The sequence below is a fragment of the Necator americanus genome, chromosome III, assembly GCF_031761385.1.
Source record: "Necator americanus strain Aroian chromosome III, whole genome shotgun sequence".
In the NCBI taxonomy this organism is placed as follows: domain Eukaryota; kingdom Metazoa; phylum Nematoda; class Chromadorea; order Rhabditida; family Ancylostomatidae; genus Necator; species Necator americanus.
Genome location: NC_087373.1, coordinates 39,136,663 through 39,156,118, shown reverse-complemented (window position 1 = coordinate 39,156,118; position 19,456 = coordinate 39,136,663). Strand labels below are relative to the sequence as shown.

The window sequence follows — 19,456 nt, the reverse complement described above, 5'->3', positions numbered from 1 at the left end:
GAGAGCGCAGCCGTAGCGGAGACGTTAGACCGCGCGCCCCCCGGACCGTCGAGTGATCCGGGTGAATTCGCGGCGGTACGCGAAGTCGACCCAGGCAAGCAGACGGCGAGCGCGCGCGCCCGCAACCGTAGGCGGCTTCCACGCTCGGCAGCCGTGTTTGTGTACCCGAGTGGGCAAAGTTCAACAGCACAGTACGGATGCACCTTGAGGTTAGCGACAACTCCCACGTCTGAGGTTCTATTGATTTGTGGAGGGGAAGGGTGTCCTCCAGATTCTGGAGATCATCGGATCATGGGAACGTGTCGAAGAGACGGGAGATCCGGCGCTACCTTGCTCAGTAAGGTTTCCGAGGGAAAAACTCACGTGCCTCCTCGCTCCACACCCTGCGCAAAAATCACGTGCGTTCGCACGAAATTCTCGTACGATGTGTGAGGCGATGATTTCACCTTTTTATTTTCGTTTCACTGTGGGAAAATATACATTATATTTATATATTATTCATTATTTATTTTTCATATTTATATATTATTTATTACTTGTATTTATATTTATACTTATATTTATATTATAATATAATGTACAACTAAATAGTTCTCCTCCCGCGCAGCCGTGTCTGAGAAGTTTTGCCTAATTTCTTCAGTTATCTATTTATGGAGGACAAAACAACATCCAGAAATTCAGCTGAAGCTTTCAGTATAATTATAATTCTAATTTTACTTCAAGAAAATCACTTTTTTTCATTTTACCGTTGCAAAATTCAATATTTCATCGAAATCCTTCTCCATAGACACAAATAAAGGGTAGAAGAAAAAATTACTACAGAAAATTACACTAAACCTAAGTCGCTCCGGCATGCATCTTCTGGGGAAAAAAATCATTTTCCGGAACTGGATGCGAATTTAGAAGCGCTCTAAGGAGCTAATAATTCAAGTTAGGTTCATCCAGATGAGTTCATCCATAGATGGAAAGATGTTTCGCTATTTTCGATGGTTCCCATTAAAGGAAAAAATGAAAAAATACAGTACGTATTTCCAGGATACTTCACATCGCCGGAAAACTGGTCCTTTGACCGTTATATGGCTTGACATTGACCATTATTGAATGGTTACCTTGATCAAAACTGATGACGTCACGAGTCTACTGTTACTGTTTAAAACGCAGTACGAATTAATTAATTTTAATTTGATCGCATGTTTTTATCTATTTCTTGAACTAAAACATATTTTCTATTTATAAATTAATGTTTTCCCTCTTAAGTTCTTCCAAGATCGTTAGCGGCAATCCTTATTGTTCCAGAAGTGCTCATGAATACGTAAGAAGAAAATTTTCGGTTGCTGATTTGGAATTTTTGGATCAATATTGACCGATTGGTCTTCCCTATGGGAAACCTAGGCGAGGAACTTCATAATCAAAGCTCTAGAAATTCCTACTTGTATGAGATGAGCGAATGAGATTGAAGGTTTTTTTATATTTGGAGAAAAAGGATACAAATAATGGAAATGATAAAAAAAATAAACTTCAAAGACAAATTAGAGGAAAATAATAGGAGGAAGTATTAATTAATGCAGAGGTTCTACACCATATTGATTAAATGTCTCTCTACACGAAAATCTAATGGAAGCACTGAAAACGAAAGAAAATTCCACTCTAGGCACGACTAACTCAAAATTTGGAGAGGTAAAAAGAGTATGAACAGGTATCAGGAACAGTAGAGATGGAAAAGAAACATGCTAAGTGGTAGAAACGGAACATTCCTTTGAAGTAAAGAGCAAAATTTCGGTGATGGACGAAGTTTTTTCCTGCTTTGGGAGGACACATCAATCGTCATCATTTCGAATTTGAATCCAGGTGACAATTTAACGTCAGGAGATGTCCCACAAAAAAGCAATTTTTGAGACACGAGCGCTCGAGCAGGTGGTGTATTCGGCGTTGAAAGAATTTTCTCCGAGACAGGATGGAGTAAAGGAGTTGTTCACATCGTCCAGAATCGAAAAAAGAATGAAAAGATCGGATCGAAAGTTAAATTTTGAGTATAGATCATTCCAATTGCAATCCTTTTTTGCTATTGTTATTTGTTAATGTTATTGTTATTATTGTTACTGTTACTCTCGTTGTAATTGTTATTATTGTTATTGCTATTGTTATTTGTTATTGTTATTTGCTCTACATTCACATTTTTACTTCAATAGAAGTACCCTGCTTATCGATTATTACCAAATTATTAATATTCCCATTATTATCATCAACTTCAAATCATTATCGATCGACTCAAGCGCACTCAATTACGGTCGACGCGGAATTTGTTCAACTAGGCAGCCGCAACGCTACCGCAACGCAACCTCTCGCTCCTCTCCGGTCAAAGCCACTTTTTCTTCGTTCTGCCCTGTTTCAGCTACGCTCACTCTGCTGAACGTAGCGAACTGCAGCTCTATGCATAAAGGTTGATGGAAGGAGGTTATCTGAGTCCACACATAACGAAAGACAAAATCAGTTACTGTGGATGACGACAAAACTGTGCAATTGCAGACTTTCACATTTTCGCTACTCGTATCCGATTACGGATGAAAAAAAGCATGCTAAGAAACATCAATCATTGTACGAATTCGTTAGCCACGGGTAAAAAAAAGCGCTAAACATGTTTCGCGTTCCCGGGAATTTTTGGAGTTCTCCGTATTTCAATTAACGACATTTGGGTCCCATCGTAAATAGTGCAAATTTGTAGAACTGTCAGAAACATTCAAGAAGAGCGAAATGAGGCGAAGAACGTAGTTCCGTGGATACAAAAGAAACATTTGCTGCGAGGAAGCAGTTCTTATCGAAGGGTAAATTTAATTCTTAAATTATCAAGAATTATATCGAAATAATAGAAAAACGTAAATAAATAAATGTAAATAACTAATAACATAACTAATAAATAACTGTAAATAACTAATAAATAATAATAATAACCAACTGCAGGAAATAACTAATAATTTACATAGAATTCACAGAAATTTACATAATTCACCGATGAATGCACGATTTATTTTTTCGGAACTCTTTCAGTTATTTCGGAAAATAAAGAATGCTTCATAGAAACAGCATCATAAAAGCATGCAGAGGAAGATTTGAGGAAAAATCGGAGCTCATGGAAATTTGCAGAGAAAAAAATGGGACTCGGAGGGATTTTTTTGCATCAAAAAAATCTTCCTGATTTGATGAACTGAAAATTCCCGGATTGCACAAAGTTACACAGTCTCCATGGAGAATCAGTGGAAGAATATCCGAATTGGAACGGTTACAGATGTTTATTGCTGCGGTAGTGCTGCTGCGAGACTTATAGAGCGAAATCAGACAGTATTAGAGAATATTCCGGATATAAAATGTTTTTTCTGCTCAAAATAATCCTTGAGGCATCGATCTGAGTTTAGAAAAAAGAAAAATCTCGTATAAAATTGACACCGACATCAGCCTCGGAAAAAGCGTTCAAAAAGCTTTTTTTCCGGCCGGAAGCTTTCATGGATAATGGGAAAGCCGTCGTACGGATCCGTCCGTGTCCTGAATACGGCAGTGGATGTAGGCTGAAGCGCGAGGACAATGCGTTCGTCAGTGAACGCCAGGGCAATAATGATTTTTTTGGCACGGCGCCAAGATGGCGGAGACGTGGTTCAAGGACGACCGACCTCCGCACCTAAACGCGTTCGACGGCGGCCGGGGCACGGGAAGAACGAACCTGCAGCCGACTTTCGACGTAGACATGGTGGTGGTGGTTGGACCAGACATACAGACTGCTCGACTCTTCCAATGTAGTGATGGATCTCGGAGGAACGGGACTCGGATTCTACCGTAATCGAACAGTGATCGGTGATCGCTGACTGGAATTGAACGTTCAGAAATTCCCCCTCTCCTCTCTACGACTAGAACCAGCCTTGAGTTTTTTTTTTGCATAAATTTTTAATCTTCAGGGAATTGAAAAATATGCAGTGGACTAAGAAAACTTTTCAAAAAAAAAAGAAAAACAGTCGATTTTAGTTAAATACCCGCAAGAAAATCGTTCTCCAACCGCAAAATCGGAGCTTTTTCTCCAGGAAAAGATCATGTGAGCAGTCATATTTTTGAGTTCGTATCCAACAATTTTTTCTTCCAATTTTTCCTTCAAAGTGGGCACCAGCGAAAAAATGTGCGCTGTTTGGAAACGTTGCTGTCCAATAAAAATTTGTCCCGAGGACAACAGCATCACAAAATGGGTACACGTTTCCAATTAGTTTAGTAATGGAAGTGTTTGGGTAAAAAATGGTGAGGTCCCGCAGGGAAGTGTCGTTGCAAAGAGTTTACGTTGGCAAACTAGCAAAATAACATGGGATACACAGAATAATAAAAAAAAAACAAAATAATAATAATATGGGAAAAAGAAGTCGCTGGAAAAAAAAAGATAGATTCGTTTCCATTGTACTTATCCCTCCCAAGGACAGATATACTGGATACGAATTTTGGATTCTTGCAAGGACTCGACTTCGAATTTTTAATTTTTTAAAATTTTTTCCATCCCGAAAAAGGTAATATTTCGTCAAGAAAGTTCAGCTCATGTAGTTCTTTTTGTTATATGTTTGTTGCAATGCAATGGTAGGCGTGGAAAAGCAGAGCAGTGTATAATAATGAAAAAATTCCACTCCCAAAATTCCTGGAAGAAAAATATTAGCAGCAGCTGTACTTTTTGTAATGAACATGATTTTCTCATAAGGACACCAGGACATTCATGAATCAAAGCGTAAAAATAATTTCTTGAGAACAACACTGCAAATTTGATTCACTTTCGTATTCCTGTATTAATATTCTCTTGCAAAAGAAAAGATACATGTCACAGCCACACTCACACGTTCTCTTTCTTACCTGTTTTTTTAAAATTCATTATTACATTACTATTTATATATATTAAAAATTAATATGGTAATATAGTGCAGTTTTATTGCTTTAATTCCTTGGTTTATTCTTCATTTCATTAACAGGATAAGGGACAGAGTCTCCGGCGTTAATCAATCCGCTTGGGATGCGCCAACATGTCTTACTGTAATTCGTAATCGTTGAGAGGTTTTTTTTTTTCTGGAAACCGTGTTGGCCTACAAAATGAATTGCGGAGGCCAGCCGATGAGTCAAGTCAGTGTTTTTACGCTGCCAGACAAGTTTGGTACCAATTTATCGATTCTGGATGGAAAGGCTTGGTTGGCACTAGGGCGGTACCGAACCATTGGCTACTGTGCGGCCACTGCGGACCTATAACCGACTGCGCTATAAGCGCCCTTTTTTCGAATTTCATTTTTTGATCAAATTAATTAAATTTTACTCAATGTAGATTTTATTTATTTTCAAACCTTTCATTCTATTAGTTTTTGTTGTTCTACATTCATTTTTTTCGTTAACTTTTTTTTTGATTTCTCTGCAAGGGATCCACTAATTCAATGTCTTAAAAAAGGAATTACTGGGACCTGGCCAATTAAGCCATTTTTAAAGTAACATAAAAATAAAACCGCATATAAAAAATAGAACTGTAGACGTTTTTCAGGGAATTAGAAGTGTAAATAAACAAAAAATAAAATTGTAGATGTTGTAGATCTCATTTCTCTCACTCTGAGCATTTTGTTCCGAGAAGTGTTTTTTTTTCTAAATCTTTTTCTAAGTCTATGTCACGTTTATAATCACATGTTGCGTGATTTTGTGGATTCAGTTTGACGTAACGTTACAGGAGAGTACTAATTATTGGTGAATTGTATTTAGTCGTGCTAGATTCTGAAAAATCGTTAAAAATAGACTTCAGCTGCTTGTTACTACACACTTGTACTCTTTAACTTATTAGTTTTGTACTTTTCCGCGATGGCGGCTTAGCACATGTCACGAAGAATTTTCCGTTAGTGGCCTTCGCTAATTCCACTTTGTCTATTGATTTGTCCATTCATTTATTTATTTTTATTGTAATGTAGTAAAGTGTCGGTGACGTTTTTAGAAAAAAAATGCCATTAATCTTTCGCGACGAATGAACGCAACGTTGCGAGGGTGCGAGGGAAAAAGTTCCGTGTTACGATTGCAATTGCGCGCAGCAGAAATTTACACATGTATTGCGCTGTCGAAAACCTTTAAATGGGCCATTTTTAGAAGTATCTTTTTTTTTTCTTTTTGGTATTCTGTCACAGCAGAAATGCTACTATTGGCGCAAGCAGTACGGTACCCGATGCATATCGATGACTTGGAATAATTCTGCTTCAAGCAGAAGAACCCAGGACTTCGTCAGAAAAAATCGTAATTGCGCCCTATTGTCGCTGCTATAAGTGTTTCCAATGAATCCTACTGTACGCGTGAGCGCAATCGAAACCTGGTCGTGATCACATTCGAGGATCATCGCTAGCTCTCAGCGATTAAATGAAGTCGTTAGGTACACTTTTACAGAGGAATGAAATTAATATGGGTCCCATCTGAATCGTAGCCGCCCATGCTCCACCGTGCCATTTTTAGCGCAGCCGATTACGCAGTTCCATCTAGGATTTCAGGTCGTTTCGAGCCAACTTTGTCCCCGTTGTTAAATAAAAAATACCGTACTTCTTACCGTCCGAGTGCCCGTTCACATGCTGCTACCACCATAAACAAACAAAATATAAATAAACAAACTAAAATGTTAGTAGATCTGTATGTGAGGCGCAGAGTTGCGTGAATTCCAGCGAACGCGTTGCGATCTCCTGTGTCAACACACGTTCCATGTTTTTTGTATGTTCATAAATCTATTTATTCATTTTGTTTACTCTTCTGGCTTTCTCAAATTTTCTGGATTTTGACTTTAGCTAGAATACTACACTATAGAAAAAAGAAGATTCAAATTTTCATTAATCAATCCATCTGTAAACCCAATACACGGTGTTCTTTCTTAGCAAACAAAAGTGAAATTTTAGAAGCAGAACGAAAACAAGTAAACAAACAAATAAAAACAGGCCAAAAAAACTTAGAAAAGATATAAGACCGATAAGAAAACACATACATATGAATATCCACTCAATAATATCAATTTGTGCCCATCGCACCGTGATTGGTAAGAGGTTCGGCTGCGGTAGAACGCTGGGTGGTATAGGACCACCCAGGTCCCAACAAAGCTCTTCATACTTCCCAAATTCATAAACAAATACCTAAGACTGGTGTGGGAGGATAAAAATGCACAGGTGCATCCGGATAGGGATTGATTGCTGTAATTTACTGTTTATTTTAATACTGGTTTCTGTAAGCGACCGCGTGACAATTTTCTATGGGAAAATACTCCTCCAGAAATGCATCAACTTCAATATTTTGACTTTATGTCGGTTATGGAAGTTGAGGATAATCTAAGTAAGTGCTATGCCAGGCGATGGTGAATCCCGCACAAATATACAGTTCCTAGACGTAGTCCTCGAGCTCAGGAAGTTTCCCGAAACTTCATTATGTATCTAAGGTCCGCGTGGAAATACACGAGACAATTGCGATTGAAAGAGGCCCAGTTCTCGCAGGAAGGGTCCCTGTCGTGGGGATCCGCATATGAGATCAATTTTGAACCAGTTCCCACCTCATCATCAACGAGAATCACGAATTCCATGCCAAACAGATTGTGATTCCTCCCACGATAAAGATCTCTCTTCATCCCGCTACAGTAACCCCATCCAAGTACAGTAATTAGGCTGAAAATACAGCTAGTACTATGTTATATAACAAGAATGACGTTGAGGAGTTGAATCGGGTGAGAAAATGAACAGCGTGAATCCGTTGGAGGGCACTACCTCATTAATTGTACACAATTCAATGCCTCCATGGTTTGGCTCATTGTATTCCGCGCACAAATGAGCACATATCGGTGCCTCGATGATCATGGGACCCTCGTCTTACGCTTCTGCTTTCTCCAGTACCTTATTCTGACTCGTTTCTCTTCTCAATCACTCCTGAATCTCCAAGCTCCAGCCGCACATTCCTAGTCCACACGCTCCTTCTTTTAAAATCCTTCTATTCAGACATACAGATGTACCGTTTCCTAAAAATCACCAAATGGACCTAAACATTTAATAATTATAGTCATCTATTATTATCAATTAGGTACTTAACAAACTTGTCCTAATTTATTACCATAACTGCTAATGGTAATATTAATTTATCGTTTAATAAACTAGTCCTAATTCATTTTTAAAATTATTAATTTAGCATTTAAAAAACTTGTCCCAATTTGTTTCTATTACTATTATTATTGTTATTATTGTTATTATTGTTATTTAGGATTTAATGAACATGTCCTAACGACTTCTGTACGCTTCCAACAACCTCCTTCCCATTATTAAACAGATGGTAAAAGGGAAATTTTCTATCAACATCGAATGAATTCGTTCAGGATTTTTTTCGGAACTTAAATTTTTAAACGAGAAAATCCTTTGGCAAAGAGTTTCTTTTTATTCCTCTGCAAAAAAATGTGCACTTAATATCTTTAGGTTGTTAAGGTGTAAATTCGTAAGTGATTCGTAAAATCGCATCCCTTATAGCTTTTTTTTATAAGTGATCGCACGAGAATACTCCAGAATTATTCTTCAGGAACTGATCGTATTTGATCTGCATCTGGGATTATTCTTCTAAGGTAATGTACAGTCTGAGAGGAAAAGGTAAGTCGTTACAATGATTGATTTCACGAAATCCTTTTGTAATTCGTTCCTAGTATTTTTATTTTACTTTTCCTCCTTGCTTTTATTTTTTCTTCATTTTTCAAGCACAGGTAAATAATAAAATTAATAAATAAACAATACATAATTAATAAACAATAATTTATATCTAATCGAGATGAGGTTCACGTTTCTTACTGTATCTGAATCCATGTTTAACACTTAATTTCTTCATCACTAGACGAAATTTGATGAAACATCGTGATATGGAACTTTTAAACTGTTTTCCGTTCTAAATAGTAGTAGAAATTGAAAATTAATTAAATTAATCTAAAAACATAAGTAATTAATTAATTGAAAACTTTGTTTGATACTTTTTGAAGGTAATCTTTTATTTGATATTTACATTTAATTAATCTCTGATAGTTTCAAAATATCTGATAATTTTAAAATAAGCTTTATAACGCAAGAATTTTCATTCTTTATTCGTGTTCAAAGAACTGTGAACCATAGCGGCTGGGTATTGCTTTTATCATCAAGATTCGCTTCTGTCTGTCTCCGCTTCGATGATTATTGTCGTCTTTTTTGAAGCCATTTTCCAATTATTCCGAATTTTCAACAATAGATTGCTTTTTGATACGTTCTGCCATGCGAGAGGCTTCGTTTTTCGCCATTGTAGTATTACGCATGGCTATTGATATGTGTAATAATAATAATAATAATAATAATAATAATAATAATAATAATAATAATAATAATAATAATAATAATAATAATAATAATAATAATAATAATAATAATAATAATAATAATAATAATAATAATAATAATATTTACAATAATAATAACAGTAATAATAAAATTAAAAATAATAGTAATAACAATAATAATAGCAACAGTAGTAATAATAGAAATATTAATGATAGTAGTGATCGTTATAAGGGTAATAATAGCAGTAATGATTGTAATGATAATAATAATAATAATAATAATAATAATAATAATAATAATAACAATAATAATAATAATAATAATAATAATAATAATAATAATAATAATAATAATAATAATAATAATAATAATAATAATAATAGTAATAATAACTATAATAATAATAATATAATGTAATAATAATAATATTGATATATAAAAAGTAATGTATGTTCTTAATCCCTGCGCAGGATGAAAAAAAGATCATTTAAAAAAGATTAGTTTGAAAAATGTGAAAATCAGTGCTTTTTTTTATTACTCCTAACTTGCAGCTAAATGTTCCTAGTGTAAACAACTTTAAAAAATTACTGCAAAAAGTGTAAACAAGTTACAAAACCAGTATTTTCTTTGAATTTAGCTCTCTTTTATCAAATTTAATGAATGTAAATATTTCCATTATTTACGGAAGTGCGTTAATCAACCATAGAGCTTATTTATTACGTTTGAAAGGATATGAAAGGTTTTCTAGAAAATTTTATCTCGTAGATCAATGTTGTGTTTTCCTCGTACCTCATTATGTTTTATTTTTGTTGTGAATGAATATATTCCCAAATTTCTGTATGAAATCAATTCATAACGATTGAAAAAAAACTCTGTAAAAAAAAGAAAAAAAAGAGAAAAGATGAGATACGAGCTGGATCATCGGATTAAAACATGCCCCTTTCTCAGGAATGACGGAACTAACTGGAGCAAGCAAGGAGTACCTCAATATCCATGAAACGTATCACGTTATACTTGGAATCAATACTGCCGTTGTATCCGCTGTTCTATTGGTGCTCAATATAATCACATTAAATGTAAGTTAATTTTAAGAAATTTCTTTTTTTTTACTCTGGATGATTACTTTATCGGTGGTAGAAATCCACCTGCTCATTTCTTAGATTACAGCCAGGTGAAAACGAGTTGCAGCCTGCTGCGAAGCGGCACGGTGGAGCTGGAGGTCATCGACGGGGTGGGACCACCGCTAGATCCACTAAGACGAAAAAGTTGAGCGAAGCTAGCGAGGGTCCCATTCAGGCGCCAACCGCCACGCTCCACTGCGTCGCTTCGCAACAGTACTACATAGGATTTCAAGGTCGTTTTGACCTGACTACACAGCTATTTCTGAATTCTATACGCCGCCTTAGTTGCGCATTTTCAAAACTTCCAGAGGATTTCGGGGAGAAAGAATTAAATCCACCCAAATCACACTCACATTTGTAATCTACAACCCGAACTCTATATTTTCCCTCAGGAATCCCAAGATTGTCAGTTTCATGTTGGCCTTCAATTTTGAATGTATTATCATTTTCACTCCTCATCTAAAAGTCTCTAAGCCCGATCAGGCTCAAATGCTAATTTCAGTCACAATTCCAGGGTATCCGAAGAACTGCCGAACTAGTCCGATATCCTGCCTATCGTGTCATGGCCTTATCTATCGTTTTCGATCTTATTCAGCTCTGTGTTCATTTGATAAGCGCCGTTTTTGGAGCGTACGGATACGCGATCCCTTCGAAAATGAATACAGTACGGTAGAATAATATATTTGATGTCATTTTTGAATTGAATCGACTTCACATCTGCTTCATAAACAACAAAGAAATCAAATCATTAGATACGCAACACTAGTCAATATCGAAAGGATTTCCGATAGAGTGAGAGTTTTTTGTTGCAATATTTCCTCTAATGATTTATTTGCATATTTCCTCTAATGACTCGAATAAATAAATGAATAAATAAATAAATAAATAAATAAATAATGAGGACACTTGAATCAGAAAAACTCCGATCTATATGAAGAAAATTCGTATCATCAGTTATAGTCGGACCGAAACGATGTGGGACCGGGCCCAGGGCTCGCTCAAAGCGATGCGGTTGAGCGTGGCGGTTGGAATCGGGGAGGACGCTCGCCACATCGCCGCAGTCCCAGTGAAGCCGATGGTGGTCCCGGCTGGATCCAATGACCGCTGACTCCACCATTCCTCGTCGAGCGCAGCCTCAGATTGGTTCCAGCCGACTCGACCCACCTTCTTAGAGTGCAATTACTGTTTGAGTGCCTTGTATGATTGAGATTTCACTGGAAAATCATAGAATTTGGATGGAAATCCTAAGATTTTCTGTATTTAATGATCGAGTATTTAATATTAATATCGTATTAAAGGCGCTCGGTGCTATTCTATCAGCCGGATGGATGACGTCGAACATGTTTACAGTCTTATTGTCATTCCATCGTGCGTTAGTTGTCGCACATCCTCTTCTTGAAGAGAAGCTATTTCGAGGATTGAAGGAACGCGTAAGTTTTTCGAAGATCGTGGACTTTTTTCCTTTCGTGGATTATAGTTGTAGACGTCGCTGAACGTACTGTGTCGACCTGACGCGTGATGTCCTCTCGCGTCTGAGGCAAACCGAGGTATCCCAGCTATCGATGAGAGGATAGTGTCGATAGGGCGACGTCACCGATGAGCTCTTTGGAGTTCTTTTTTCCCTCTTTACGTCTTTTTTACTTTTTTTTCTTTTCGCGTAGTCTGCCAATGGTAACCGTAGCAAAATAACCAATTCCTCTTTGTCCCATCGATGCAATCGTCTTTTCGATTAGCGTCCCACCAATCGATACAGGGACAGAAATCAGTGTCTGTTTCCTGACGAGGACGTCGATCGCGTCAGGACGACACGCTGGTGATCTAATAACACATTCACTTCTCTAGAGTGACTCCATTTAGACGTATTACTTTTATTACTTAAGCAATAGTGCTTAAAGTTCTTTTTCATGTGTTGCATGTTACTATTTATAGCATTTCATGGCACATGGGATGAAATTCGTAGATTTCCACTTTGATTACGGAAGCTTTTGGCTTTTCTGTGCCCTATTTGTTGCACCAATAGAGCCCATATTCCTTCATAACATTCTTATTTTACTTACCTCTTCTATAAAATATAAACCAACGACTAAAGACTTTTAAGCTTGTTTATTTGGATGTGCAAGAGTGAGCATGTGTACTGCTACTGTACCTATGTTGAGCTGTCTGCTACAGTACGGTCAAAACGGCACATGAAGCACGGTGCATTTACGTAAGTGGCTGCGCTCGGAGCGGCGCGGCGAAGCGTAGCGGTTGGGATCGCGGCGGGACCCTTGCTAGTAGCACTTCGCGATGGTCCCATCTCGATTCCGACCGCTGTCTCCGGCTCGTCGCTTACCCCGTCTGCACCGTGCTTTGTTTTGTTTTCACCCTACTGCAGTTATGTTTTTCTGAACGATCCAAAAGCGCTTTACAGGAGCAGGAAAGAGTGTGGATGTTAGTTTCCCTTCATTTTTTTCGTGTTTTTCGTTTTTTTTTTAAAGTACTTCTTGTTGTCGCCGGCGCAAAGTATGTACGAAGGATGGTAGGTAAAGTTGAAACTATATAGGAGAATAAGCTGTCATGACAATTTTGAGAATAAAATCTCCTTTGTGAAGATCCAACGAATGATTATCGTTTTTGTTAATCAGAACTATACTCGAGCGAATTTTTTTGTGTTTAGGTGATTCTCGCATTGTTTGTGATGATATTCCCGATTTATGCTGCTCTTCAACTCACTCCATATAGTAGTTTTATTTTTTATTATATCGATCTTGAATGGAACTATGATTTTCGTCTACCGTATTCGCATACATTTTTTGTGATAGGTGGCTGATCTCAGAATATTCTATCCCAAAACGAAGAACTTTATTGAATTATCTTAATAAACACGAACGAACGGAGGAGAACGGAAAAGCAGAAAAAGAATGGAAAAAAGAAAAGATGAAAAATGAAAGAAAGGACGGGAAAAGGCGACTTCTAGGAGTATTGATGGAAAAATAAACTTTACGTGCTCTTCCTTGCATTCATGAATTCGTTGCTCCATTAATTTTTTCATTGACTGAGTGACCAACGTTTCAGATCATTTCTCCATTGTCGCCTTATTGGTGTGTTTCACTTTATGTTATGCGGATATATTTCACAAAATTTTTTCACAGGTGGGTTCCACTAAAATTTCTTCATTAGCTCAAACCGTTTAGTTTAATAGTTTTTTTAACATAAACTTAATCCTTAGCGAACACTAATATCATAGCTTTGTCACTGTTATTTTATAAAAATTCCTTGAAAAAGCGCATAGGTGCGTACCGCTCAATAATCCCAGCAATCGTTTACGTTGGTTTCAGAATTCAAGAAATAGTTTGGAGAGAAGATTAACCATAAATGTGAGTCGTTTCTGTGATTTCATTTCCTTTTAATTTTCATGCTTTTTCCTCTGAATTTTTCTTAAGTTTCTGTTAACACTGTAGAGTAGTTGCCACTATCTACAGAGTATATAGATGCAGTCGACGAGAAACGTGTAGTGAACCTTTGATGCGACGCAACGCGTCCTCGCTGAAAACGTGCGCCGAACTCTCTACAATATTCGGAGATTTCCTGGACTCTCTTTTCTTTTCTTTTTTCATTTGATGGTTTTCATCTTGTTTTGGTTAAAATAACAAAGTCTTAATGAATCTTTTTTGCATTAGTTTTACAGCTTGCTTTGCTCCAAGGACGCCTCTGAGATCGCAGTTTGTGCGGATTTAGTTTCTGCCCATTTTTTGCTCACGATTCTCATTTTCTTTTTGACGTGTTTCGGTGAAAACCAGTGATTCAGAGATTTCTTCTGATTCTAGGGCATCTGCTAGAAGAAATCACTTCGCAAGAACTGGTTTTCTGCCCCATCTCTTGTGTAACTCTGCATAGTTAAGATTCTTCCATGACGAATTTTGAGATTTGACTATGACTTCGATTACCAGGAGCTCCACCCATGCACAATTATATAAAAGATGGGTAACTAACTAACTCCTGTGAGCTAAGAACTCAGAGGTGCTCTGGGAGGAAAAAACGACAAATCTAATGAAAAAGGACCAAGAGTACGCGGTCCTATTCGTGCAGTATTGTAGAAAATACTATGGGAACCATAAAGAACAAAAAGAAAAGAGATCATGGGGAATTTTCTGCATACTGTAGATAGGAGTCCGTGCATGTCTTCAATGAAGACGCATCGCGTCAACCCGTTACAAGACGTTTCACGCCGACTGTAAACACGTTTCACTAGATGAATAGAGGTTATAATAGGGTCAAAACGACATGAAGAACGTAAACAATTGCGTACGCGGCTTTTCTCGAGGTGCTTCGGTGGAGCGTAGCGGCTAGGGGCGTGGTGAAACCTTTGCTGGCACCACTCATCGCTGCAGTTTGCGACGGTCCCATCTCGGTCCCGAATGCTGCCTCCACCGCGCCGTTTCGAGCGCGTACGCAAATGCACCGCCACTACACTCGTGATTCATGTCGTCTTGACCCGACTGTAGGTTACTATCTTGCGGTCGAGTAGTCACCTATTCAGATATTCATCTACGGTTTATATTATACGTGCATTTTTATCTACTGGGAGTTTATAGACGAAAAGTTGGAGGATAATCCTGTGACTAATTTCTTCAGCAATATGATGTGGGTCGTAGCGAATGGATTGCAAGCAATTCTTACGCTAATTTTGAATAGGTGAGGATTGTAGTTGAGTTCTTGCTCATAAGCTTTGCGATATACCACATCGCATTACATATGGAATATTTCCTCTTTTACATTATATGTTTCCTTCTTACATATATTCACATTTTTCTGGAAGAAATTCAACAATAGGTACCTTATACATTGTTTTAATTCATTTTTTCAAGTGCGGTAAGGAAAGCCGGAACAAAATTCATGCTGCCATCAACCGCTGGTCTCGATAAGTGCCGTCAGATCCGACTTCGCAGTCTAATCGAAGCCGTTTTTAAAAAACCATCGTCTGTTGTTGCACACACTACGATTACTGTTATAGTATCGAAAAAGGCCGTTGTAGCTGCGACCTGACGTAGTATATTGTGCTTATTGTTTACCAGGGAATAAATTTTTATTGTTCTATGTTGTACGGTATCTAGCAGGTGATAGTTGCACGGAAGTGTTTACATTATTGCTAGATAACAGCAGGGAATCAGAGAAATCTGTTCAAAAAATCATGGACTACCTGGATGTTAGTTTATAAATGAAATAAACACTTCCGCAACATTTCCATAATAGATAAATCGGATCAAAGTAGAATGTGGGTGAACAATCAGTTCAATCAATCAATCAGACATTTCACTCCGTGTTCGAAATCAACCGAGGTTCAAAAGCCATAGAGACTACCCGGAAGTTTGTGTCGCCGGCGAGAAAAAAAAAACAATTCGTGAAAGATCCGAGAATACTTATTCCAGGAGGGCAAATTTGACATGAGAGATTCATTAAAAGTCTGTTTCGAAGACTTTGCTTCAAGAAAAATCGCTTGGATAGTTTAAACCAATATGATCGACATCAAACAACTTCGGATTTGGTTTGAGTTAGGAACAAGAGGAGAACTATCGGAGTAAGCCATTCCGAGAGCGAAACAGTAACCCGCGAGGATTAGGCGTTTGATATGTTGTTACCGCCAACATTCACGACGTCACAGTATGATGTTTTCCGATTTTGATCTCCACGTCCATCCCTTCTTCCAGTGGTTGCCCGGCTAATTTTCTTTTCTGAGTTTCCTTTCGTGTATATGTTCACTGATTTTTTCTCAAAGGCCCATGGGATACGTCTACGTGAACACCTTTATTGTGTCGTTTTTAAGGTTTGTTTCGCCTTTCGATGCATGCTACATGTGAGAATGAAACATCAATGTTTTTCATCGTTTCTTGAAGTTCCCGCGTTTGCTGTACATTCTGCTGTTCTTTGTGAAGCATGTAAATGGTCCTTCGAACCACTTGCATTGAAAAAAGGCTCACGCGATTACTGCACAAAAAATTCATATATAACACACAAGTACTGGAATGTATGAGAGGGAGGAGATCAAGGCCAGGAAATATTATCCCACAATGCCGTGAGAATTTGCACAATATCTGTAGTGCACAGAAAACATTATATTGCACATCTGACGCTTGCGGATCGCTGTACTACGGGAAGCCTGACTTCCATGCTCGTTTGCGTGATTTCGACTAGGATTTGTTGTGTAAAGTTTTTCTGTGGGAAATAATACATAAGCAAACATTTTGTGTTGTTCTGGCTGGTTTCGTACCTTGTATTCGTGGTTTACTACTAATATATTTATATTTCTACGCACCTTTAAATTTTGTAATTTTTTTCTCCTTTTTTCTACAGAAGACACTGGCGTATTCAACTTTTCAATGCAAAACGATTTGTTGGATCCAACTATATCACCAGGAGCGACGCCGCATATCGGACAACATGTGACGGTCCCGGTGTTACCACTCTCTGGTCCCTTATCGGTGATTATATTAACTTTTAGATTTATTTTGTGACTGTTAATTTCATTGACTTTAAGAAGGTGAGCTGATTCTCTTATTTTAAAGTAGTTATTTTGACGGGTTGATGTTTTTAATATATTATGTATTTGAAGCGAAAAATTCCCACCTATAATCAGCTGGTAGTACTTGTCCCTTTCACTTTTTTTCTGATGTTTTCCACAGAATTCTCTCATCTGAAGGGAAAAGAAACAGGCATCATTGTTAGCGAATACAATCGAATACAGTTGAGAATGAATACAGTAGTTTTGGTTTTGAATGGGTAAAAGATTTCTCTTTAAAAAAACTTATTTTGTGTAGAGTTGTACTGCTCGAGGTCCTGTGTTGCCTCTTTGTTTGATGAACGCAGAAATTCTAATGTTTTCGCTTTTAATCACATTTGTTTTCTAGTTTTAGCAGCGGCTCACAACAAGGTAGAGTCCTTTAGTTTCTCCTTCTTGAATAGTAGATTTTAAAGAATAAGCAATACATATAAATTACGATCTCAACAATTCCCAGTTTCAGGAAACACCTTCCACCTCAAACGCAGAGCCAGAACAACCAGATCCAAATCGAGCACGCAAGGTACGGAACCACCATGTAGTCCTTTTTTTTTTGATTTCTATTATTGTTAACTTGTTAGGTTGCCGAAGTTTTCCTTACCGCTGGTCATGCTTTTCAAAAGCTTGGTGATCTAGCGATGCAACTACATATGGGACCTTCATCTATACCAGCAGAGGAGTGAGACACTTTGTTATTTGATTTTTATGTTTTCGCATTTGTTTACTATTTCTTTCTTCCGCACCTCTCTGTGTCTATGCAGTTAGTGCAGTAGTCACGTATTTTAGTATTTGAAAGTCATAACATTTATATTAGCGTGGAAAAATAATTGTGTAATGCTGAAGAATTTTTCTTTTTTGTCCGGTACTTTATGTTTCCCTTTCTTATTTGTTTTTATACAAGTGTAATATATTTAAAGATTCGCCCAAAGTTTATGTCAGAATCCTTCCAGAAGATGGAGCGAAAACAATGTTGATCACCTCCGGGAAGCCCTCACTCGTTTCGCTCATGAACTCGACCAGATAAGCAACAATGTACAAGCACGCACCACGTGAGTTTGCTATAACTTATGATTTCTGTGAAGTATCTGTATTTAGCTTTTTTGGTGTCTTCTACTTTCTTCTTCTTTTCTTTTCGTAGTTGAATGTTTTTTATCATTCAGAAAAATGATCAGCACCGACATTCGTCGGCGACATATGGTGCCACAACGACCTGTAGCTTCTGCCATTTCAACGTTGAAACGACAACCGGCGAAGCTTGGACCAGTAATTGTACCAAAGAGATTGAATATTACTAGAAACACACGAGTAGGTTCATCTTTAAATACTCGCTTTCTAGTTGGATAAACGAAACCACGTTGCGTTTGTAAACAACGTAAAATCACGGGGTTCATCCGAAGCTGTGAAGATTGGGAATTAATCCCAGCGAATGAACTTCAGTACTAGAGTTTTACCATCCCATTCGTGTCTCTCATACATCCCACAATTAGCTGCATTTTCTTTCTCCATTTCTTTCTTGGGGAGATCGCTGCGTTTGCACGGGTGGGGCGTTATAAGGTGCTTCGTAGGAAAATTCGAACTCGTCAGCCATTTCCCATACCGTCATCCATAACGGTTAAGGGAAATTAAGTGTTATCATGTCGCACTCGTAATCTACCTCTTATCTTTTCTTGGAGAGAGCTTTCACTTCTTGAACTTCAGTTGTTTCAATATTTCATAATTCTTTAGTTAAATAGTCGTGTCACATATTCTATTTGTTCGTTTATTCTTATTCTTCTTTGCTTATTCTTCAAAATTCGTTTTAGGCTCGCTTATTCCATCATTTCCAGCAGTACATGCCGGCTCGCCTATCCGCTCCACCAAGCAGTATGTCACAAGTCGTTGTACCCACCACGAAAACGTTTCCTTTGACAAGAGCCGGTTCATCCACATTCGCTGGGCAGCGGCAATACGTGATGTCTGTGCCGCAGGCCGGTCCATCCCGAGTTGTGCCGGTAATGTCGACGTCTCGCGTCTCCAATCAACCTGCTGCTGTTCATTCGCCACATTCGAGTATGGTCTCTCATCAAGGTCCTCCTACCTTAGTACCGGTGATTTTGGACGATCCACCACCACGATTGGATCAACGGATGTGATTTGACCGTTCCTTTTTGGTTAGTTTACATAGAATTCTTGCTTGTTTTTATAAGTTTAAGGAAGCTTTCAAGGGGTGGCAGATCCGATTTTTTTTTGTCTCTTCAAGTACTATTCCCCTTACGTCGCGTTTAAAAAGAAAATGTTCCGTAAGCACTTTGTAATGGTATTGTAAATATTAATAGCGATAGCGGAGGTGTTAGTGGAAATGTGCAGCCTTCAATTCATCTACATATTGAGCGTGGTTCTCTAAAAAGGTGGTGAAATTACTTCTAACTAGCATACATTCATAGTTGACAATTTCTTTTGACCGCAACCTAACTATAAAGCTG

At 37.8% G+C, this 19,456-nt stretch overlaps 3 protein-coding genes across 4 annotated transcripts; 2 read left to right on the top strand and 1 right to left on the bottom strand.

The window, feature by feature from the left end:
* Window positions 1-9,562: 9,562 nt before the first annotated feature.
* On the bottom strand, window positions 9,563-10,918 carry RB195_012344 (uncharacterized protein; the record flags this gene model as incomplete). Its single annotated transcript, XM_064194154.1, has 2 exons — window positions 9,563-9,730; window positions 10,835-10,918. 2 exons carry the CDS (start codon window positions 10,916-10,918, stop codon window positions 9,563-9,565), a joined length of 252 nt encoding a protein of 83 aa, XP_064051737.1.
* RB195_012343 (uncharacterized protein) lies at window positions 10,289-15,484 on the top strand (the record flags this gene model as incomplete). Of its 2 annotated transcripts, XM_064194153.1 has the most annotated exons (6): window positions 10,289-10,414; window positions 10,506-10,623; window positions 13,514-13,590; window positions 13,777-13,815; window positions 14,979-15,133; window positions 15,307-15,484. In XM_064194153.1, the coding sequence occupies 6 exons, from the start codon at window positions 10,289-10,291 to the stop codon at window positions 15,482-15,484; spliced, it is 693 nt and encodes a 230-aa protein (XP_064051736.1). The 2 variants fall into 2 exon arrangements, with proteins under 2 accessions (XP_064051736.1, XP_064051735.1); XM_064194152.1 differs by lacking the exons at window positions 10,506-10,623; window positions 13,514-13,590; window positions 13,777-13,815 and adding exons at window positions 10,974-11,123; window positions 11,758-11,889.
* Window positions 15,485-16,815: 1,331 nt separating this feature from the next.
* RB195_012342 (uncharacterized protein) lies at window positions 16,816-19,126 on the top strand (the record flags this gene model as incomplete). The annotated part of the gene is made up of 6 exons (XM_013446630.2): window positions 16,816-16,917; window positions 17,458-17,517; window positions 17,576-17,673; window positions 17,945-18,043; window positions 18,155-18,299; window positions 18,821-19,126. The coding sequence occupies 6 exons, from the start codon at window positions 16,816-16,818 to the stop codon at window positions 19,124-19,126; spliced, it is 810 nt and encodes a 269-aa protein (XP_013302084.2).
* Between the last annotated feature and the right edge of the window lie 330 nt (window positions 19,127-19,456).